At 44.7% G+C, this 24,671-nt stretch overlaps 1 protein-coding gene across 3 annotated transcripts in view; it reads right to left on the minus strand.

The window, feature by feature from the left end:
• The window catches only part of LOC126262714 (inactive dipeptidyl peptidase 10), a 1,533,490-nt gene that overhangs the window by 29,723 nt on the left and 1,479,096 nt on the right, over positions 1–24,671 (minus strand). For all 3 annotated transcript variants that reach the window (XM_049959500.1, XM_049959499.1, XM_049959498.1), the window contains exon 16: positions 1,741–1,898. In XM_049959500.1, coding sequence (XP_049815457.1) covers positions 1,741–1,898 — 158 coding nt within the window. The remainder of the gene's footprint in view (positions 1–1,740; positions 1,899–24,671) is intronic.

A 24,671-nucleotide genomic window follows, 5' to 3' on the forward strand; every position in this document is an offset into this window, starting at 1 on the left:
ATTTTATAACTATTTCCGGTAGAAATCTGTGAAATATTAGTTGAGTTGTCTAAACAACTTCATATTACTGCCCATTCGTATTAGGCTACCCGTTCTTTCTCAAGTCAAATTATTCAAAAACCAGGATAGTTACTCTGAAACAGCCGAACAATAAAACATCAAAATAGCTCCCATTTCCTAATCACTCGGCAATAAGACGGAAACCTCTATTCTTCCTGCTTTCCTTTTAGCTGATATTCGAGGACCTTGCCGTTAGTGTGCTGAACCACTAACCCAGCACCAGGTAAACAAAACGCCTCGTTAGATTTCTACGACGAGATCGGTTGACATTATAATACAAGAAGTGTATTCGCAGTTGCGAATTCGGACAAACTCTAGCTGTAGAATGGAGTGACGCCTTTGCAAATTTGGGCCGGACCACAACTCGAGCCACTTGGCGCGAGCCGTCCCCTGAACCATTTCGGGTGTCCATGCACGCTTCACGGCCAGACCTAAACTTACTTATGTCGTGTCATTAACCTGCACTCGTAAACATACTGTAATTCCCGTACATGGGAGAGATAATCGATAGTCGCTTGCCTGGCATCGACGGATAAATACCGTATTGCAGAGGCTGTGTTTATATGAACTACGATGCAGTATTCCTACTGGCTAGAATGCAGCCACTGCAATATCGACAGAGTAATAACCTCCGCATATGTAGTGCTGCAAATCAATAACAAAACAATCTCTCTAAACACGTTACGTGGAGCACGCGGTGACACAGTCTTGTTCAGCACAGGCTGCACTTTCACAGCAAGCAAACAATTAAAATGGAACACGAAATAATAACAATCAAAAATTCGCGGGCAAGTGTTACAAGCATAATCAAGAAAAAAATTGGTGTTTAGTGTTCTGGAACTTCTGTGAATTCAGCTATAACGTATTGAAACATCGTTGGAAAATCAAAGTTGCTAGCCCGCAAGGATTAAATCCTTATATAGAGCTTATCGAGAGCAATGGACACGCTTCGCACAAGGTGTTTAGTTTTAACCTCTCATCACAAAATTTCAGATATATTAATGCCTATAATAATAATACAATACCGCCAGAACAACAGAGCAGTAGGTGCTACGTTACCTGTAAATTTAAGATTATTCTTTACCTTAGTAACCTCTCACTACAGTATAATCGTAAAGCAACTTGAATAAGTTACCTTTGTTGTTTCACTGATAGTTACATTTTCCCTTCAGATAGCCCGTTTTATATTTCTAACACTTACTCTTCCTTCGGATACGAAAAAACTTGCACTTTAGGCGATGTAGGATAATTTCTCTTACACCCAGTCAAGCAACGTGTGCAGGGCATTTTGTCTGTTACAAACACAAATTTGAAATGTGAATCGCATGAATAACATTGAAAACAATCACACTGTACAACACTGACGTGTTCCCAACAAGACTCGCCGTTTGATGTTGTTATGACTACTCTTGGTTATGACTACTGTTTGCAGGTAGCGGAGAGGCCTTCTTAATCTAGGTGGCGTTGCCATTGCGCCCTTTCACCAAATACTAGGAAAATTTAGTGGGAGAAGTTCGGATTCTCCCTGAATATCGTCATTAGTGAAACGTTGGCTGTGCGGTGGACTGTGCGTTGCGTGACTCTTCCTCGCCAGCACTCGAACCGCCGCCTCCTCCTCCGCATAGCACCCAGCCTGTCCTGTCAAGAAGTTAGTACACTAGCGTACGCCGAGACACTTACTGTAGTAGAGCCAGTCGGCGATGGGCGAGACGGCGATGCCGCACTTGAAGATGCTCTGCTGGGAGCCCATCAGCATGGCCGTCACGTAGCCGCCGTACCCCCACCCCCAGACGCCGACGCGCGTCTCGTCTAGGAACTTGAGCTCGTCTAGCAGGTACCTGCGGGCAAGGCCAACATGTGCACAACTTATCAATACAATTGAAAAGCACCGTTCAACACGACACAGACAAGTATGTTCCGAGCAATATTAAAAGGGGGAACGTTCATCGAACTGATCGAAAATGTCAATTTTCAATTTATTTTTTATTTGAAACTTCCTGGCAGATTAAAACTGTGTGCCGGACCGAGACTAAAACTGTGTGCCGAACCGAGACTCGAACTCGGGACCTTTGCCTTTCGCGGGCAAGTGCTCTACCAACTGAGTTACCCAAGCACGATTCACGGCCCGTCCTCACAGCTGTAATTCCGGCAGTACCTCGTCTCCTACCTTCCAAACTTCACAGAAGCTCTCCTGCGAACCTTGCAGAACTAGCACTCCTGGAAGAAAGGATATTGCGGAGACATGGCTTAGCCAGAGCCTGGGGGATTTTTTCTAGAATGAAAGTTTCACTCTACAGCGGAATGTGCGCTGATATGAAACTTCCTGGCGGATTAAAACTGTGTGCCGGATTGAGACTCGAACTCGGGACAGTTAATTAGTAGAACTCAGGGGCAGTAAGTTCAACCATGAAATCGTATCCGAAGTGCCTGAAAAATGATTAAATGTGTGACGCGACCTCCCAGCCACGCCCACTTTTTGAACAAACACTTCAATACCTTGGTGAACAACGATTCCGTCGATTACATTCACAAGGAGAGGCTTCCAAATTGTATCCTGAATGATGTACAGCCCACTTGCAGGTTCCTGGCCGATTCTGAACTTCTAAAAAATGTGTTTGTGGCAAAACCCAGAATACAAATGAGTCTCTAAATTCAGTACCGTGGAAACGATGCCCTAAAACCAGATTTTCGTCTTCTATAGTTGTCAGAATTGCAACTTATGTTGCAGTTCTTGTATTTAATGGTGACAACATAGGGAGAATGAAGGTGTTAGAGAGAATGGGCTTTAAGATAGGAAATTTCACTCAAGATACCTTGAGAAAAACTGATTTACAGTGCCTCTCGGCAGTTGTAAAGTCAGTTAAAGACCTGGTAAAGGAATGAAGGCAGAAAACAAGAAACCAGAATAGAAGCCTTGAAGGGAAAGACAACCCGAAAAACAAATCTGGAGCCGTCTGAGAGGTGAGAGAAGGAAAAAACGTTAAGTTGAACTTTAAATTGCCTTTCCTGAAAATTAGGTTTTTTAGGGTTTATGTACCTTTTTCTCAGGATCTATGGAGTCTAGAACTACGAAATTTTGTGCACTTACTTTTACAAACTCAGTAAATGTTGCTCAGGAGTAAATTTTGAAATTATGATAGCAAGCTCAGATACGGGGTAAAATGTTTGGAATTTGGCATGATTTTGTGTTATACTTACATAGTTATAATTAAAAATTATTAAAATTCTCCTATTCGATAAGTTCAATACTATACGCAAAGTTATTAAACAGAGAAAATTTTGTAGAAATTTCTTGAATAGTTTCTCAGAAAAAAAAAAAAAAAAAAAATATATATATATATATATATATATATATATATATATATATATATATATATATATATATATATAATATTTTGAAAATAAAATTTTTATATTCCATAAAAAGTTTGTCAACAAAGTTAATATTAAATCTGTTAATGTCATATAAAGCATGGTACATTTCATTGCCGGATATTTAAAATCGTGGATTTGCTGTATCTTTTAAATAGTGTGTGTTTTTCGTGAACTTCACCCCCTTAAGGAGCGGAGAAGACCCTCCGTGGTTTAATAATCGTGTTAGAAAACTATTACGTAAACAAAGAGCGCTTTATCACAGATTTAAACGAATTGAAAATTTACCTGATAAACAAAAGATGAACGAAGCGTAACCGAGCGTACGGAGAGTGTAATATCCACGACACTATGTTCTAGCCACAAGATGTTAAAATGAACTAACTGTACAAACTTCAACAAATATTATCGATACTACGTATAAAAAGACTGTATCGTGTAAAAATGACGATAACTATTTCATTATTTCTGTAATAATTTGATTTCTGTGTGAATTAAAACTATTATCGGAGAACCACATTCATAGACGACGACAATTATAATCTTTTTTGCTATCTGTGATAATTGTGGTTCAGTTGTTCTTCCTGTGCTAATCGGTGAACTGTTCGGACATGAGACCTGTGAGATCTGTAAGGAGAAAACCTGTAACGATACTATTAATTATTATTTGAAAAATAGAGTCGCTATTGTCTAGACGTGGATTTGTATTTATTTCAATTGTAATCCAGTCTGATTAATGTTTTTAAACGTTAATTTTCAGCTCCGCAATTAGGAGTGCAGCTATTAGCGCTAGTAACTTACAGCGGAGTTTACTAGTGGCTGGTATAAAAAAGATGAAGTAATTTCATTTAAACTTATTAGTGAACAATTTTAAATGATAAAGAATAGAAAGCAAAAGCCTTAAAGAATTTTATCTGAATATACTAACTTGATATAAAAGGAATCGGGAATGACAATAGTCAAATTGACTATCGTCTGTCTGCCACCATGTTAGCAAAAATCTCTCCGCGGCAGTTTTTAATCGAGAATTTTAACAAACATAAATGTTGTTGGATATAAATGAATGGAAATAAATGTGCACCGGTGGTCCCGAATCTTCTTTAAAAGACAGAACACAGAATTCAACTCAGATTGAATCTTCAAAAACAGTGCTCACAGCACGTTACGTAATATCAATTTCTTATTTCCTGATGTATGAGGCCTAATTATTTGGGACGATTTACATGAAATACTTTAATAGGAGACATACGTCAATGTTGTGCGTGGATAGTATTTTGTGACTAAATGTTCTCTTTGCTAGAAAAAAGTGCTTCCATCTTAAGTAACAGTTGTGTAAAATCTTATAAATGATATGCAATTTAGTCCCACTCACACGACTTTACAGACAACATTTCTACACAACATCAAGTGGAGATTTCTTTAGCGGAGTGACAAATATAAGCCGGGATAATCATTTTTGGGATCAAACGAATTGTTACGCTGACAATTTATTTTTATATTTTTTGATCTACCTGAAATATCATTTATAAGTAATTAAAGTCATGAAATACTATAAACCGGTTCCGCCACAAGAGGAATGAGAAAAGCGTTCACCGACTTTGAAAGCTAATCTTTGCCACCAGTCAGACTAAGAACCTTACGCTCCATTCAGTCATAGTGCGAACTCGGAAACGACAGATGTTGAAATAAAGAATCAAGCAATAGAAAAGCGACTACAATCGCTCATTAGTGGAACGACATCTGGACCAGATGAGACACTTGTAAGATTTACAGAGATTATTCGAAAGAACTTGCTCCCCTTCTAGCACCAGTTTATTGTACGTCTCAAGCTATGACGGGTACATCGCGAATCGAAAAACGTGCAGGTCATTCACGTTTTCAAGAAGGGTAGTAAGACGGATGTACGTACTTCTAGATCTATATCGCTACCATCAATCTGTTGTAAAATTATGAGACATGTTTTATGCTCTCTTATTATGACGTTTCTGGAGAACGAAAATTTCCTCTGTAAAAATCAACATGGATTCCATAGACAGAAATCTAGTGAAACTCAGCGAGCTGTGTATCTCCACAATATCGACAGCGCTGAAGGCATCGGTGCCCAGGCTCAAGCCATGTTTATTGACCTTTAGAAAGGCGTTTAACGAAGGCTCGCAATGCAGTTTAGTAACAAAAAAAGAAGAAAAAAAGCGCGAGCTCACCATGCGTCGGACCAGACTAACGACTGTATCCAAGACTTCCGTCGAGGTAGAACTCAACACGTCACTCTTAACATACAACGTATTAGGGGTGTAGGTACAAATATTCTGATAATAGGAACCGCAACACGTACCAGCTCCAGTGTGTTACTTGTTTTTTCTCTGTGTTCTAAAAGTCTTCTTGCAAGCGTGTCACATAATTTACTACCTGATGTTTTCTACACGCTCGTAACTGCACCACAAAGTGGACTACATTTGCCAGTACAAACTACCCGCTTTGCGTCCACGCATCTAAACTTCAGAAAGGCAAAAAAATGTTAATGGCTTGCTTGTACCGTGCGCACTTGGATGTACAAATCAACCTAAAAACATGACTTATTACTCGTAATGGCTGTTATTTTCGATGTGAAAATAAAATGAATACTGCAGTAATGTTGTTCAGTAGACTGTCCTCAGTCATCAATAAAAATATCTGCACTTAACTCCTAATACGCAGTATATATAAATGATCTTGTCGGAAGTTCAATAAGGCTGTTCGCAGATGTGGTTGTCTTTAAAAAGGTAGTAAGAAGGTTAAAGCACTCCATATTCAGGCCACACTGGACCCATCGGGACCATTCGACCGCCGTGTCATCCTCAGATGAGGACGCTGATAGGAAGGGCGTGTGGTCAGCCCACCGCTCTCCCGGTCGTTACGTTGGTTTTCTGTGACCGGAGCCGCTACTATTCGGTCGAATAGCTCCTCAATTGGCATCACGAGGCTGAGTTCACCCCGAAAAACGGAAACAGTGCATGGCGGCGCGGATGGTCACCCATCCAAGTGCCGGCCACACCCGACAGCGCTTAACTTTGGTGATCTGACGGGAACCGGTGTATCCACTGCGGCAAGGCCAGAAAATTGTATTGATTTGCAGTAAGTCCTGCAGAGACTGATAAACGGTGCAGTGACTACCAATTGACCCTACACATCAATAAATGTAACACACTAACCATACATAAGAGAAAAAGTCCACTAATGTGCAGTTACATTGTTAGTGACAAAGTCCTAGAGACAGTAACTACCGTAAATCATCCAGAAGCAACTATCTGGAGCGACCTTAAATGGAATGACTATATAAACAAATAACAAGAAAGGCGAATGCCAGACAGAAATTAAATAGCTAGTACCTTAAGAAAATGTAATTCATCTACGAATACCTGTTCGACTGATCATTTAGTCGGCGCGAGACGGAGATGCACAACAAACTCCAGTGGCAGAAGCTACAAGAGAGGCATTGTGCGTCACGCAGGAATGTTCCGGGAAGAGATGAACAACACTTTATTTCGGCCTCCATACGTCTCGCGAACTGAACACTACGAGAAAATTCGAGAAGTTAGAGCTAATACGGAAGTTTGCCAATAATCACTCTTCCCACGCGTCATTAGCGGATGGAACAGGTAAGAGGGGATCAGTCATTGGTACCGGAAGTACCGTCAGCCACACACCTGAGGACTATGGATGTTGATGAAGTGCCGTATTCACTTGTTTGCTTTAACAGAAACATAAAATAACGCAGGAACATCGAAATATCTTACGAAGAAAGGACATGTGTACATCTTGTCGCATTTGATCAGCAGGATAAGTGTCAAAAATCCACATCCCTCATCTATGACTGCCTCCTACCTCCAGGATATTGACAGTATATAACTTCTACCGCGAGTCTTCAAGGAAGAAAGGAACATTTGTTGATGTGTGCCCCGACACCAGTTGTTGGTACAGCAATAACGCTATGGAAGTCACCTTGCAGCAGTATTCCTTCAAATCTTTCGTGAAAGAACTACGTAACAAGATAAAAGCTTGTCTGACTGTTGCGAGGGTTTCTCTCCTCCTTGTTGTCTTCTTAGTCGTTTCGGAGGGATCCCGCCTTCCACCCAACTTTTCCAGTGAAATGACGATGCCTACTATTACTTAGTAACTGGTGGAGGTAGGTTTACAAACAGGGTTTATTATCCCAATTACAAATAGGTCTAGCATCTGAACGATAATAAACTCATATCACCATATAACAACGTTATTAACTCTCTTTGCGGTGTTCTGACCACATGCCCCTCCGTATCCGCATCCAGTGACACCTGTCGGTTGAGTATGACACGGCGGTCGGTCGGTACCATTGGACCATTCGAGACCTGTTCGGACGGTGTTTGGTTTAGTTTATTGACTCTCTTTACCATTCCGAGTCAAAATTCATTTCCTTATTACATATACACTCCTGGAAATGGAAAAAAGAACACATTGACACCGGTGTGTCAGACCCACCATACTTACTCCGGACACTGCGAGAGGGCTGTACAAGCAATGATCACACGCACGGCACAGCGGACACACCAGGAACCGCGGTGTTGGCCGTCGAATGGCGCTAGCTGCGCAGCATTTGTGCACCGCCGCCGTCAGTGTCAGCCAGTTTGCCGTGGCATACGGAGCTCCATCGCAGTCTTTAACACTGGTAGCATGCCGCGACAGCGTGGACGTGAACCGTATGTGCAGTTGACGGACTTTGAGCGAGGGCGTATAGTGGGCATGCGGGAGGCCGAGTGGACGTACCGCCGAATTGCTCAACACGTGGGGCGTGAGGTCTCCACAGTACATCGATGTTGTCGCCAGTGGTCGGCGGAAGGTGCACGTGCCCGTCGACCTGGGACCGGACCGCAGCGACGCACGGATGCACGCCAAGACCGTAGGATCCTACGCAGTGCCGTAGGGGACCGCACCGCCACTTCCCAGCAAATTAGGGACACTGTTGCTCCTGGGGTATCGGCGAGGACCATTCGCAACCGTCTCCATGAAGCTGGGCTACGGTCCCGCACACCGTTAGGCCGTCTTCCGCTCACGCCCCAACATCGTGCAGCCCGCCTCCAGTGGTGTCGCGACAGGCGTGAATGGAGGGACGAATGGAGACGTGTCGTCTTCAGCGATGAGAGTCGCTTCTGCCTTGGTGCCAATGATGGTCGTATGCGTGTTTGGCGCCGTGCAGGTGAGCGCCACAATCAGGACTGCATACGACCGAGGCACACAGGGCCAACACCTGGCATCATGGTGTGGGGAGCGATCTCCTACACTGGCCGTACACCACTGGTGATCGTCGAGGGGACACTGAATAGTGCACGGTACATCCAAACCGTCATCGAACCCATCGTTCTACCATTCCTAGACCGGCAAGGGAACGTGCTGTTCCAACAGGACAATGCACGTCCGCATGTATCCCGTGCCACCCAACGTGCTCTAGAAGGTGTAAGTCAACTACCCTGGCCAGCAGATCTCCGGATCTGTCCCCCATTGAGCATGTTTGGGACTGGATGAAGCGTCGTCTCACGCGGTCTGCACGTCCAGCACGAACGCTGGTCCAACTGAGGCGCCAGGTGGAAATGGCATGGCAAGCCGTTCCACATGACTACATCCAGCATCTCTACGATCGTCTCCATGGGAGAATAGCAGCCTGCATTGCTGCGAAAGGTGGATATACACTGTACTAGTGCCGACATTGTGCATGCTCTGTTGCCTGTGTCTATGTGCCTGTGGTTCTGTCAGTGTGATCATGTGATGTATCTGACCCCAGGAATGTGTCAATAAAGTTTCCCCTTCCTGGGACAATGAATTCACGGTGCTCTTATTTTAATTTCCAGGAGTGTAGATCTATTTAGTCGAGTCCCACCTGCCTACGCGGACGCCACGACCAGCCGTCCGACGCGACACTTGGTGAAAACTAGTAATAAAACAGAGAAAGCGCCTACGTGAAGAGTGGTGGTATAAGATAATACCCAGAACACTTTTGTCATGTGCTGTGACGCTGGGTGCCGCTAGTGTGGGTAGAGCGAGGCTATCACAGCGAAAAGCGGTGCACAAGGAGGAGGAAGCTAGCTTGGTAAACTTTTGGTGTGACGATACAACGGCCATCAGTTAGGACGAGTGAAAGTGAATGGCATGAGACCGACTACCCCGCCCGTTCACATTCAAATGGACAATTTTATTTTTCATTTAGGTTTTATTATGCACATGTCTCTTTAAGCTACTGTGTTTTCATGTTGTGATTTTTATCACCTAGTTGATTTGTTTCTTCATTTCAGTGTGCTCATTAATGTTTTAAAATTATCATTGTATACATTTCTACGCACCTTTCGTGTCCTTAACATCACTTTATACATTTTTTCTCGTATGCTTCATTTAAAAGAAGTCAATTTGAATGTGAACGGGCGGTCTAGTCAGTCTCATGACATTTATCTCCAGTCGTTCCAGCAGACGGCCGCGCTATCGTCGCACTAACGTTTACCAACTTTGCTTCCTCCTTCGCGTGCGTCGCTTCGCGCTGTGCACTCGCTTGCGGTGGTCGCCTCCGCTCTACCCAATATGGCTGCATTTGGGGTCACAGCACACGACCCAAGTGTCTTCTACCACGCCTCTTCACCTCGGCAGTTTCTCTGTTTTATTAGCTGCCATGGTATTCCGACGTATTCCGTTCTCACTTTTCACCATTCTAGTCCGTCCACTGTCGGAATCTTATGAGAGCTATTCGGAAAGTAAGGAATGATAGGCCGCGAATTGGAAACCACAGTGAAAATCAAAAGTGTTTTATTTGCAACGGTTAGCTACTCCTTTCAGCTACTTCTCTTCACAGTCGCCACTCAGACTTAGACATCTGTCGTAGCGTTGTACCAACTTTTCAATTCCCTCGTTATAGAAGACAGCCGCCAGTGCTTTTCGACAATTTTCTACTGTGGACGGCAGCTCGTTGTCTGTGTCAAAATATTGTCTTCATAGCCAGCGGTTCATTTGAGCAGAGATGAACCTCAGGGGTAGCCAATTACGGGCTGTATTGTGGGTGACCAAACACTTCCCATCGAAAACGCTGCAGGAGCATCTTCATTGCCCCTGCAGAGTAAGGCCGAGAATTGTCGTGTATAACGAACCGCCTGACACTTATGTTAAATGCATTGCATAGCTTCAGGCGAAATCTTTCGCCAGGCCCTCATACCTGGCGGGCGACGCTAATTTCCAGCCATCTTTACTTTCTCTCTATGAGCTCAGAGTTGAAAAGAGCGACATGATGCGATCGACGGGCGTACTACACACACTGCCCAACGCATCTGTGCAAAGCTTCATCAGATTTTCGCTGTATTTTCCATTTCGAGACCGATCGTTCCTTACTTTCCGAACAACAATGATAGTTCTCATTCATTTACATAGTATTACATACAGAGTATCTAAAGATTAATTCTTAACGCACTTCCATTGTTTGTTTCCAGTAACTGCACCTGATGATAGGCATATGTTAGCCTGAAACCTGTCGTGAATCCACACTAAATGACACGTGTCGCCGTTGGCGCCAGTTGCTTCTCTGTATTCATTTAATATCTCTGCGATCGACTCTGTATCGCGTGCCCGCGGTTTTCCTCTTTGGTCGCTTTTTCGCTTTCCTGTTATTTAAGCGCACGACGCTGTGGGGAGACGGCTGGTTTCGGTCGGTGCTCCGGCGTGCAGTCTGGTTTCCGGCAGTCGCTCTTCGCGCATGCTCTGCCTCTTTCTGTCACGTGGGGGCAGTGCGGCAACGGACGGAGACGAGCGTGCAGTCGGGAGTGTGTACTGCGTCTAGTGAGAGGGCGATGGTCTCGTCTGTGCTGTGAACGTGTGAAGGTGGCTTTCGAATGTATCAACCTGCAACCAGATACGCTACAGAATCAAACCTGTTTGGACGTCCATGTTATCTGTTTCGTGTTGACCACTGCTGCACAACTTATTGGACAGTGGTTGGCTGTGTGAATGAGATTTGCCTATTTTGGACGCACTTGTTATACGGTTATTGAGTATCTAGCTAAGCGCGTGTCTGTGCACTCCGAAATAACCACAGATTGGATTTTCTGGCAGTTCTTTCTTTCTGCCTTTTGCTATTAAGTGTAATCCACCTTTAGTGCATTCTTTTGTAAAATTAAGAGATTAAGGCTATGACATTATTTTTCTTCTTCTGTGTAGTTATTTTTTAGAATGATAAGACAGAGTATGTCTTCTGCTTTCTACACATTCTGCAGTTTTCTCATGGTGAATGTTTATGTATCGTGGTTCCTGTGCAAAGGGAGGGTGAACTGTTGTTGTAGACAGTGATTGCAAGAGATTTAATTTGGCTGCTAAGAGTAATTGTATTCCTGTTTTGAAATTTTTGAACGTTTTAAGTATTGTGTTACCCTGGATTCCGCCGGCCGCTGTGACCGAGCGGTTCTAGGCGCGTCGAATCCTGCCTCTGTCATGGATGTGTGTGATGTCCTTAGGTTAGGTTTAAGTAGTTCTAAGTCTAGGTGACTGATGACCTCAGATGTTAAGTCCCATAGTGCTTAGAGCCATTTGAACCATTTTTTAAACTCTGGATACTGCCCAGTAGCTGTGTGGTTTTCTGTTGTTGATTCAATGGTATAATCAGCGGTGCGCGTCGTTCGTTGTAGCTGGTTGTTTAGCTGGGGGACGACGTCTTGGCGGCGGCCGGTTTGAATTGTAACCGATAGCGAGGTCGCTGTGTTTATCAGTAGACTCCACTTCCTCGGCGAATTTGAGTATTTTATGATTTGTTCCTGATGACGCCGAGGCGTCCGTCTTTCCCTTTCCACCGTTCCTCTCAGCTTTCATTCAGGATCGATCTGAGTTGCAGTTTTCGCGCACCTCTGATGTGTCGTTATTAGTCACTGAAATTTTGTAATACCTGGAAGATGTCTTTCACTGTACTGGGTTTTTAATATCTTATTGAGAAAGAGAAATTGTGAATTGTTCTGCTGTTATATCTTCAAATGTGTCCTGCTTCTGTGGGAGATTGCCTCAGTAATCTAATTTTTGTTTGTCTGATTCTTAAGTTTTATGTAAACAGGGTTTTAAAATTATTTATTGTTTGCGAGTGGGCTTTGACGCCCGTACACATTTTGTCTGCTTAATCATCGTTTCAAACTCTAGGTCAATTATGTATATTATTCTGGGGTAAGAGCAGTTTGCTATTGTCATGGAATTGTTAAATAAAATCTATTGGAAATTACAAGCCAGGGTTCTCGTTTAATTCGTAATTATTGCCTTGTCTTTATTGAGTTGAAGTATCCTTGAGAGTGTGTCCCACGTCACACTAATATAAATGCGGAAGTAGCTCTGCCTGTTAACGTTTTCACGAATAAACAGCTGAACCGATTATGATGAAATCGGGTATGGAGATAGCTTGAACGCTGAGGAAGAACATAGGCTACTTCAAAAAGTGTGTAGTACAAGATATTTATTGATTTCAAGAATAGAACACTAAATATGGAACAATAATCATTATTTGAAAAAGCTGTTTACTCTTTGACTTATGAACTTCATCATAGTTGTGAACATGCGTTTATTGTTTGATTTATTCTATATAATACGCTTCAACTGAACGAGTACAATACTTATAAAATCCTCTACTGAGCGACGTGGCGCAATGGTTAGCACACTGGACTCGCATTCGAGAGGACGATAGCTCAAACCTGCGTCATGATTTAGATTTTCCGTGATTTCCCTAAATCGCTTCAGGCAAATGCCGCGATGGTTCCTTCCCCATCCTTCCAGAAGCGACCAATGCTCTCGCTGTCTGGTCCCATCCTCCCAAATCAACCATACTGCTATTCTAATATCAGTCACAAGCCAGTCGCATTTTAACTGCAGAGAGTCACGCGTCTCATAGCTTCTGGGGCGCTTGAAGTCTCACAACATTGACCTTATTTAAATGCTGTACAACAAACAGAGACACGTCGCGCCTTTGTATCTACAACGCCGGAGACTTTTAGTGAGACTGCGTTTATTTATGTTACACAAGCGCAGCCGCGGGTAGCAGGCAGAAGCGTGAGGGAAGCTGACGTTATTGCACGTAGAAATGTTATAAAATTCGCACTGAACCGAATTACAAATTATTCATTTTCTTTCTTCGTCAGTTTAACGCAATTTAATAATTTTAAGAAGTCTACGTTTTATTTCAGCACCGTCGATATCACTCAACGTAACAAAACTATTGATAAGCGTTAACGGCTCGTCGTCTTTTGGTTAGCGTTACTGACCCTTGATCACAGGGTCATGGGTTCGTTTCGTAGTGGAGTCGGATTTCCTCCGCTCGGGACTCTCTCTCTCTCTCTCTCTCTCTCTCTCTCTCTCCCTCCCTCTGTGTGTGTGTGTGTGTGTGTGTGTGTGTGTGTGTGTGTGTGTCTGTGTGTACAAAGGTGTGAACAGTCGAACGGGGTCTCGTGGCCGATAAAGCCATTCGCTCATTTCATTTTGTTTTACTGATATGGGAGGGCAGCTGCGGGTAACAGCTAGTTTAAAAATAAAAGCCTTACAACTCAAGTGGTGATTTCTATGTCTGTTACAATTAACAGACAGCTGCAGCTCTGCTTACCACCATCTGTGGTGGTACTGGAATGGCAGAAAGAATAATGGAATCGTTTTCCGTTCTGCGCAGATGGCAGGGGGGGTGGAAATCTCTTCTAAACAGCACGTTACAAGGCATGCCTGATATGCTCAACATTGTTCATGTATGGGGAGTTTGGTGGCGAGCAGAAGTGTCTAAATTCAGGAGAGTGTACGTAGAGCCACTTTGTAGAAATTCTGGACGTGTGAGGTGTCGCACTGTCCTGATGGAATTGTCGGAGTCCGTCGGAATGGACAATGGACATGAATGGATGCAGGTGATCGCATATGTGTCACTTGTCAGAGTCGAATGTAGACGTATCAGGAGTGCCATATCACTCAATCTGCACACGCTCCACACCATTACAGATTCTCCAACAGGTTGAACAGTCCGCTGCTGATATGCAGGGTCCATGGATTCATGAGGTTGTCATCACATCCGTGCACGTCCATCCGCTCGATACAATTTGAAACGGGACTCACACAACCAGGCAACATGTTTCCAGTCATGAACAGTCCAATGTCGGTGTTGAAGGGCCCAGGCGTAAAGCTTTGTGATGTGCAGTCATTAAGGGTACGCAAATGGGCCTCCGAAAGCCCATATCGATGATGACCCGTCGAATGGTTCGCACGCCGACTCTTGTTGATGGCCCTGCATTGAAATGTGCAACAGTTTGCCGAAGGATTGCACTTCTGTCACGTTGAACGATTCCCTTCAGTCATCGTTGGTTCGATTCTTGCAAGATCTTTTTCCGGCCGCAGCGAAGTCGAAGATTTGAAGTTTTACCGCATTCCTGTTATTCGCGGCACACTCGTGAAATCCCCACTTCATCGCTACCTCGGAGACGCTGTGTGCCATCGCTCGGGTGCCGACTATAACACCATGTTTAAACTGTCTCAAATCTTGATAACCTGCCATTGTGCAGCAGTAACCAATCTAACAACTGCGCCAGTAACTGGTTGTCTTATGTAGCAGTTGCCGATCGCCGGGCCGTATTCTGCCTGTTCACACATCTCTGTATTTGAATACGCATGCTATACCAGTTTCGAATCCAGCCTCGGGCATGGGTGTGTGTGATGTCCTTAGGTTAGTTAGATTTAAGTAGTTCTAAGTTCTAGGGGACTGATGACGTCAGATGTTAAGTCCCATAGTGCTCAGACCATATACCAGTTTCCTTGGAGAATTGCCGGCCGCTGGTGGCCGAGCGGTTCTGGCGATACAGTCTGGAACCGCGCAACCGCTACGGTCGCAGGTTCGAATCCTGCCTCGGGCATGGATGTTTGTGTTGTCCTTAGGTTAGTTAGGTTTAAGTAGTTCTAAGTTCTAGGGGACTTATGACCTCAGCAGTTGAGTCCCATAGTGCTCAGAGCCATTTGAACTATTTGAACCTTGGAGAATTAGTGTGTAAAACGCTGCGCTATGAGGACCACATACCAGGCCTGGAATAATACCGCGCCACTGCTTATTTTTGGAACAAGGGCTGGCGGCTGGTGTTGCGACACGGCAGAGGGATGCCGCCTCCGGCTACAGGCGGCGGTGGCGGTCAGGGGTCGCGGCGCGACTTCTGGCCAGGAATTCGCTGCGGCGAGCGGTGTGGCGCCGCCGCCTTTGCATTACAGCCCACTGAATAATGGATGCGCCCGGCACCGACACCACGCGGCCTCCGGAAGCGGACCACCAGACGCCGCCACACGCCATTCCTGTCGCCCACACTACCTTCTTTGTCGCTAGTTAACTCCCGTGTGGTCTCAGGTCCGTTTCAGAGACATTTCATTGGTCATCCTGTTATTTGTTCCAAACATCAAAGTAAAGCTACTGTCCCCTACATGATGGAGACATTTCTTACCTCAATCAACTACATCATTCTAAGGGGCGATAGAAAACTGACAGTGTGCTTCCGCAGAAGCTGCTATCTTTCATCTTTTCTCTTACGGATCCACGCAATCAGGTAGATGCCATATTTCTTGATTGCTGAAAAGCATTTCATGTAGTTTATCAACGGGTCCGCCTCCGGTAGCTGAGTGGTCAGCGCGACAGAATGACAATCCTAAGGGCTCGGGTTCGATTTCCCGCTGGGTCGGAGATGCTCTCCGCTCAGGGACTGGGTGTTGTGTTGTCCTAATCATCACCATTCCATCCACATCGACGCGCAAGTCGCCGAAGTGGCGTCAAATCGAAAGACTTGCACCAGGCGAACGGTCTTCCCGGCGGGTGGCCCTAGTCACACGAATTGAAAAAAACGGATTATGAAAAGAAAAATTTGTGAATGGTGTGAGGATTTCTTAGCCGTCGTCATCATTATAGTAAACACTCGTAGTGGAATAGGTTTGTCTTCCACTCATCTCTGTGACCGATGCGAGAGGTACACAGTTTGCCGATGTAATGACACCTGGTCCCACGTGGAGCAGCTTGTGTCCTTCCATTTCTGCTCAGCATTTTCTTTTCATTCTCTGTTTTCGGTTGTATTATTCAAGGGGACGTGCCCCGCAGTGAAGCTCGTGAGCTCCAGGATGAACGGTCAAACACTGTCAACATTAATGTGACACATCTTCGTGACAGCCTTGAGTACATCGTTAAATCGTTTCCTCTGACCACCCACACAGCGGAACTTGATTACTGGCCACGTGGACAACACGTCCCAACAATCGTAACTGGCTTCTTAAAACCATCGCTTCTACGTGAACTGCATCTTATGTCCATCTTAACTGGTATCTTAAAACCGTCGCTTCTGTACAGGTTGTGTATGTCTGTTCAAGGACACTGCGAATACATTTAATGTATTTCCTAACGCCCGTAGTCGCTGCAGAGCCCGTTCCTTTGGACATACATGCGTGTCCAAAAGAACTTTGCATCGTAATTTAGAATAAGACAGGCACTACAATATCGTATCCTGGTATTTGCCTGCAGCGATTTACGGAAATCACGAAAAACCTAAATCTGGATGGCTGGTCGCGGGTTTGAATCGTCGTCCTCACGAATGGGGGGTCCAGTGTTCTAATGACTGCTGATGATATTGTTCTAGCTTTTTAATGTGTCGTATGTAACATGTCCAGGATTCAGATCCATAAGGCAGGCTCAGCTTTACAACTGAATTGTATCCGAGGATCTTTGTTGCGACACTCACATCATGACAGTCAAATACTCGAAACCCTATTTTCGAAAAGTGTTCTCCATCACTGTTAATTCTGTGCTGAACTTCTTATTCTGTACTTGCACTTCTTGACGGGATGCTACCAAGGTATGGAAAAGTGTTAACTACTAGAACACACTCCATCGATAGTGATACTGATATTTCTCCATCCTTCCCGAGGTGCTGACTGGCGACGTATCAGTGTATTACTGGTGTTCAGTTTCAGACCAATATATTTGCATGCTGCGCTGGATGCATTCAGGACTAACCCTATTCCTTCTTAGGACTCAGCTGCAACTTCGTTATATCAGCGTAATATTACTCAACTAATGCTGCAGAAAATGTTGGAGTTCTTGGTTTTAGACGGTCCAAATTAAACAGTTTTCCATCCATCGTGTAAGGTAACTGTACTCCTGGAGTTAGTGAAAGAGGATTTCTTAGTAGGGGCAACGCAGTATTTTACTGGTAAAATTTAACAAAGCTCGAAGGGCAATGGAATCCCTGCCAGTTTCCATAAAGAATCTGCGGATGAATTAGCCCCCTCTTTTTACCATAATACGCCGTATATAAATTTTTTTCTTTAAAGAAACTAAATTTATCCAATAGCTGAAACAAATCGTCTACAAGATGGGTAACAGAAACGATCCAATGTCGTTGACATCCTCATGTCATTGAGTTTTAGAAATTGAGCTCAAACGTGATGAGGACTACCGAACAAAATGACTTTCCCCAGGCAATCCTGCAAGGTTCAAAAAAATTGCTCTGAGCTCTATGGGACTTAACATCTGAGGTAAATAGAACTTAAAACGACTTAAACCTAAAGAACCTAAGGACATCACACACATCCATGGCCGAGGCAGGATTCGAACCTGCGACCGTAGCGGTCGCGCGGTACCAGACTGAAGCGCCTAGAACCGCTCGGTCACAACGGCCGGCAAACCTGCAAGGATTCAAAAATAGTCATTCATGTAAAACTGATAAACTAGCACCAGTATATCGTTGAAGGATTTGTATTCTAGTTTTTAAAAAGCTCTACGTGAATTTCTTACGATCAGAATAACGCTGTAAGCATACGAGACAAAAAATCAGTCACTCAGGAAGACATCACGCTAACGCTCTGTTAAGACGGCTCTTGCCTTGATAATGGCCGGACTGATTCGTTACAGCTAGGCAGAAAGTGTACCATGTTCAGCTGTACCCACTCATTGGTGATGGGATCCCGCAAAGCTAACAAAATATGGGGGCATGCTGATTGCTACGTTTCATCCGGTGTGCCAATCCGTTCAAGATATTTTCTGTAGGATTAAGATCGAGTGATTTAGTATGTCAGTCGAGCTGCCACAGGGAGACAGAGAGTTCGTCAAACCAGGAACATACGCGTGCAGGCATGTGAACTCGGCTGTTGTCATCTTGAAAGATGGGAGTGTCCTCAGCATACTCATCATGAAGATGTGGAGGAAAGGGCAACGTTTGGTCCTCGAGAATGCTCAAACAAACATCCTGGTACATATTTACGATAAACTGAATGACTGGGCCAAGTCACGATACAACCCCCTCACTTCCACGCCGTCGAGAGAAAAATCACAGAAGCACACCCAGCGTGAACTATACCCACACATTGCAGGTTATACGCTTCACTGAGCCATCGGCGCACTCAACATCGTGTGAAAAGAGGCGAAGTCGCGACTCGTCGGACCGCACTTCATCACGTCAGCTACTCTCCAGTTTCCATGTTGCCTGGTCCATCGAAGACGCGCATCAGTATGTGCCGCTGTGGGCAATGGTCTTTTGCTGGGCATCCGAATACAAATGTCCATTGCATGCGTTACTCTTCGCAGTTTTCGTTCTGTAGTTGGTTGATATGGACCTGCACTCAATGACAACAGCAATTTGTGTCGAATTTGAAACCGATTTCTCATTGGCAAGGCGTGATGTTCATGTTTGGCCACGGCAACCTAACTAAATATTGCTTCGTCGAAGACCTAATGCCCCAAAAACTTAACTATAAAATCTGGATGACGTTTTTGATTATTTGCTTCATACCTATATTCTTGCAGACATCACCTTTCTACCAATTGCAACAGCCGACTTGAGTAGTAGGTCTGAACAGAAAACTGACTGCTCTGAAGCATTCCAATCTAAACTGGGCGCTAAGTTTTACTCTTTCCATCCCAACGTAGCTCATCTGATAAAAGACATCAAAGGGTGTTCAAACTGAGACTTACGTTAAAACGAGAAGCGAGAAGAAAAATACTCCCAAAAACGCGGGACAGACAAAATTACGAGCGGTGTTCATTAAGTCCTGAAAACAATTTTTTTTTTCTCGGCGAGTTTCGGTTCAAAAATGCGGAATTTGCTGTGGAACATCGTGGAATATTCCCACTTCGACCTCTACAATTTCATGAAGCTCCGATAGGTGGCAGCGCTATAGGTATCCTTCAAAATGGCTGCAGAGCTGGTCGCCTCTGTTGGTAGTGTTGACATACTCGCCCGCCACTTAGGGCACTTAAAGGTGTGTACAAGTTGGACTCCTCGCCGCCTAACAGGAGACCGTACAGAGCAACGAAGGACCGTTTGTGCGGAGCTGCTTGCGCGTTACGACGCTGATCGCGACAATTTTCTGTCGAACTTCGTCACAGGCTAGAAACGTGGGTCATCACTTCGAACTCGGAGCGATACGGCAAACCATGGAGTGGAGCCACACTACCTCCCCTCCGAAGAAAAAATTCACTGCCACACCTTCAGCCGGTAAGGTTATGTCGACGGTCTTCTGGTATTCTCGAGAGATTATTCTGTTTTATTTCCTCCGCCATGGTGCAACGATCAACTCTGAAGTGTGAAGTGTATTCTGCTACCCTCAGGAAACTGAAGAAACGACTTCGGGGTCTTCGTCGCCACGAACCTCTCTCACTCCGTGACAGAGCAAGGCCTCATTCGGTTCTGCGCACCCGAGAGGAGCTCACAGAACTTCAATGGACTGTTCTTCCTCATCCATCCTACAGCACACATCTCGCACCTTCGGCCTTCCGTCTGTTTGGCCCAATAACGGATGCACCCCGCGGAAAGCAATTCGTGGATGTTGGGGTGGTTATTGATGCACCAAGATGTTCGCTCCGACGTCGACCAGCAAAGGGGTACCATGTGGGAATACGGGCCCTCCCAGCAGGGCCGACGCACTGAAGTGAGAGTTTGTTGAAAAACAAGATTTTGTAGCCGAAAGAGTGGGGAATAATATGGTGCGGGGAATCTTGAATAAAACGAACCTCTGGTCAGAAAAAAATGTTGCATTGCTTACTAAACGCCCCTCGTTCATAAAAGTTGGTGTGAATATCTTCAAAATATATGCTACAAGTTTCTCTCTATTACTTACGCATAACAATTGCAGCTGCTTGCAGTGACATTACGGGAATATAACAAACCAACGATTTTTAACCATACCTACTGCATGTAGGCAGTCATAAGTCTGTGTGAAATGGCAAAGGAAATTTAAGGCACTGTTCATAGCTTATGGGAATCAACACGTATCCTATGGAAAAATATGGCACCTAATGGGAATCGAGACGTCCGTTTCGGAATAAATTTGGGGTCAGCCGTTTAGAATCTTCTTATGATCATTGTTCTCAGGCCCTTTTACAAGGCTGTGAGTAGTACAAGTCTTACACGCACGTTGGACAATCCGTATTTCTGCATAACAAATCGGATAATTTCACTGACTGGTGAAAATCGGGCAATTTCATTGATGGTGTGATCATGGACACGACAAAAACGATATTTGCTTTCTCCTTTCCTGTCGTGTGTCCTCGTCGACCTGTCTCGACGCACTGATTCCACACAACCGACAGGTACACACACCACTTGATCGGTGTGGACTCACATGACGCTTGGTACGAAGTTCACACCACCCACAGCGCTCCAGAGCGACACATGTGCTCTTTCAAGGGGTTGGCTAACGATATCTCTGATGAGGTTAGTACGCAATTAAATACAATGACAGCTATGCTATATACAAATCAAATAAACATGTAATTTGTAGACATTAATAAATAACACGTGTCAACACTGTTACAGGCGATAGGCAGGCACTGGAGATAACTCCCCAGTTCAGTGCAGTACAACAGCCAGTGAGGAGGTGTACCATCCAGAACTGGTTCCTCGCCATGGGATACAGGTACCACCACCACGACGTCTACTCACTACGTATCAGAGGTCACAGAGATTAGCATGGGCGACATAGCTCAAATGGCTCTGAGCACTATGGGACCCAACATCTATGGTCATCAGTCCCCTAGAACTTAGAACTACTTAAACCTAACTAACCTAAGGACATCACACAACACCCAGCCATCACGAGGCAGAGAAAATCCCTGACCCCGCCGGGAATCGAACCCGGGCGTGGGAAGCGAGAACGCTACCGCACGACCACGAGCTGCGGGGCGACATAGCTGTTGGATTCTGGAATCCCGAGAAGAGGTCGTTTCGGTTGCTGAGCCTGGGTGCATGTTCATGTTGGTAGATGCCAAAGAGAGGGTATGGACTCGTCAAAATTTACCTGAAATTGTGCATGTATAATCCAAGATTGCCATTAACGTACGTGGTGAAGGTATTTTCAGCTGAATACACTGTTTGCTGCTACGGGGCTTACGATGGGGCGTAGAGGAGTGTGCGCCTTATGAACCTTAGGAAGTCCATACAAAGTAGGTAGAGAAGGTGGCCGAGGGCCTAACGACATTCTCTTCCAGTGAAGGCCGCTCTAGAAGCTACGACGACTTCCTCATTATTCTGGATGTTGGGTCCCTTGAAAGTTTTTGATATGTCTCCTTCTCCAGCTTCAACCGGATCTTTGAGTCATAGTCAGATCGTTCCATAATGAAGGCTGCATTTCACTTGTCCGCTAGTAAAACTACGATGAGATCTTTGCGGAGCTCGTGAAGACCATTACGCTCAGCTCTTGTCAAGTTCGAGGTTGGTGGCTTGGATATTGAAAGTAGTTGAAGCGAGCGCGGCAAGTACGCAATGAAAACATTACCATATATGGCGCTGGAGCGAGCACCAGTGATGTTACTGAAGACAGTGCGGCTACATAAGGACGGCAGCAACAATCATTCGACAGTCAGCACTTGACAATGGCCGAGGAGAACTCGGCTGAAAGCTCGTGGATTTTAAACCACTGTACGCGGCTGCAAGCCAGAGGATATTTTATCAGTATATATCGCCGAGAAACTATGAATTCGTATATTCTTGATTTAAACATTCTAAAATGTTAGTCCAGTGTGTCAGTCTATGAACTATGTTGAAAATATGTATCGTCAGTATTTAAAGGGGAAAAAAGTGCCGCATCACTTGGTGATTATAGGGTAACGAATCATCCAATTAGAGAATTCGTAGAGGACGAAGGCGGCCATTTAGGGGCATAAATTAGGCTCATTTAGGCTAAAAGCATTTGGTCATAAATTAGACTTGGATAAACGCAACTTAAGAGCTCAGTTGAGTAGGTTGCTTACATGAGGATAAGAGTGCAAGTGAACAAGGGGGACATGTGGTGGCCATTTTGGGTAATAAATTGCAGTCATTAAGATAAGGCGAAAAGCATCTGGTCATAAATTCGCTTTGCAGAAATATAATTTCAGAGCATACATACCCAGTTCCTTTACACCGTTGTCATATATTAGCTCAAATAAACAACGGCGTAGCTTACTGAATTGCTGTTTTTTTACGTAAGTAGGCTAGGTCAGTTGGCTGGCTTGTTTACACAGAATAAGAAGAATAATGGGCCCTTTGCACAAGAACATATCGAGCTCCACTGCTTACAACAGTTTTATGACATCCTCCCCAACTGAATCAGAGCAGGCATCCAGTCTAGACAGGATGCTACATCATACCGATAAGAGGAATTATACTGCAAATTTCCTTATAAATTTGATTCAATTTTGTAATGGCAGAAATAACACCACATATCCTCTCAACCCGTGAAGTTTCATTTTGTTTCCTCCTTCCCTCATGAGTGCTTCCTTTTTTCATCAGGCAATGTATAATGAAATCTACGTTCCTTTGAGTGTGAAACTACAGACTTCATGAAATATAGAAACCACGGAGACTGGTTGGAAGTGTGCACAAGGTGCCTGCACATCACCCAGACAACAAGGTTAGCGGGATCGTCGTCAGGCGTCACCTGAGATCAACCAAGCCTTCCCACATCTGCAACATGTCCCGCAAACCATTCTGACGCAATGAGGTGGCGATGGTTCATTGTTTGTGAGGATCACCAACATACAGACCACCTAAACATCTGGCCAGCCTCCTTACTCCGCACGTTGGTCATTGTGAGCACCACATCAAAAATACGACCGACTTCATCAGTCGAATTAAATGCTTGCATCTCGGAGAAGGAGATATGACGGTTAGCTGTGATGTGGCGTCATTGTTCACGCAGGATCCCATCAAAGACTCTTTAGATTTGCTCTCCCAGTTATTCGACCACACTTTTGCTGATTTATGTAATTGCGTAGGCTTCCGCGGCCAGAGTCAGTCCACATAAAAGTTTTCTGGGTTTGGTACCGCGTCATAATGCAAAAACTACTGCTGCTGGAGAAAAACCAGAAGATGGCCGCTGCGACCGTGGCCGAAACGTTGGTTTTTCTCCAGCAGCAGTAGTTTTTACAATATGACGCGGTACCAAACCCAGAAAACTTTTATGTCTGTTGCTGATTTATTTAAACACATTCTGACATCATTTTTGTATGATGGAGATTATTTTAATCAGACGGACGGCGTCGCGATGGGAATCCCAATAGCTACAGTTATAGCCAACCTCTTCATGGAGTACTTTGTGAACATCGCCCTGGACACGGCTCCTGCAAAGCCTAGTTGCTTTTATCGTTGACTACACATTCGTTGTCTGCCCTCATGTGCGTGAAAATCTGGGAGAATTTTTCAACCACATCAACAGCATCCATGATAACATCAGATTCACGATGGAAGTAGAGACAGTTGGTATCTTTCCTTTTCTAGACGTCCTCGCCCTCGGGAAAGAGGATGAGTGTCTCAGCCACAGCGTTTATCGGAACCACCTCCCCCATCCCCCCCCCCCCCCCAGCCGCAACCTCACGCACAGACCGATATCTGCCTGCTACCAGCTGTCACCACCCTTCGCAGAAAAGTTCTGTTCTGAGGACATTGGTGCATCAAGCGGAAGCCGTTTCAGACGCTGAAAGCCTTCCGGGGGAACTGAGCCACTTACGGAAAGTCTTCAAAGAAAACGGCTTCAACAACCGCCAGATTTCGTAAGCCATCTTGTCGAAGAAACATATGTAGCTGGTTTTTCTCCAGCAGCAGTAGTTTTTACATTATGACGCGGTACCAAACCCAGAAAACTTTTATGTGGACTGACTCTGGCCGCGGAAGCCTACGCAATTATATAAATCAGGAGGGCACGAAGCTTGCATTCTTGCCGTTCTGTGGCTCAATAACAGGGAAGATTAGCCAGCTTTTAAG

The sequence above is a fragment of the Schistocerca nitens genome, chromosome 6 (genome assembly GCF_023898315.1).
Source record: "Schistocerca nitens isolate TAMUIC-IGC-003100 chromosome 6, iqSchNite1.1, whole genome shotgun sequence".
Taxonomy (NCBI): Eukaryota; Metazoa; Arthropoda; class Insecta; order Orthoptera; family Acrididae; genus Schistocerca; species Schistocerca nitens.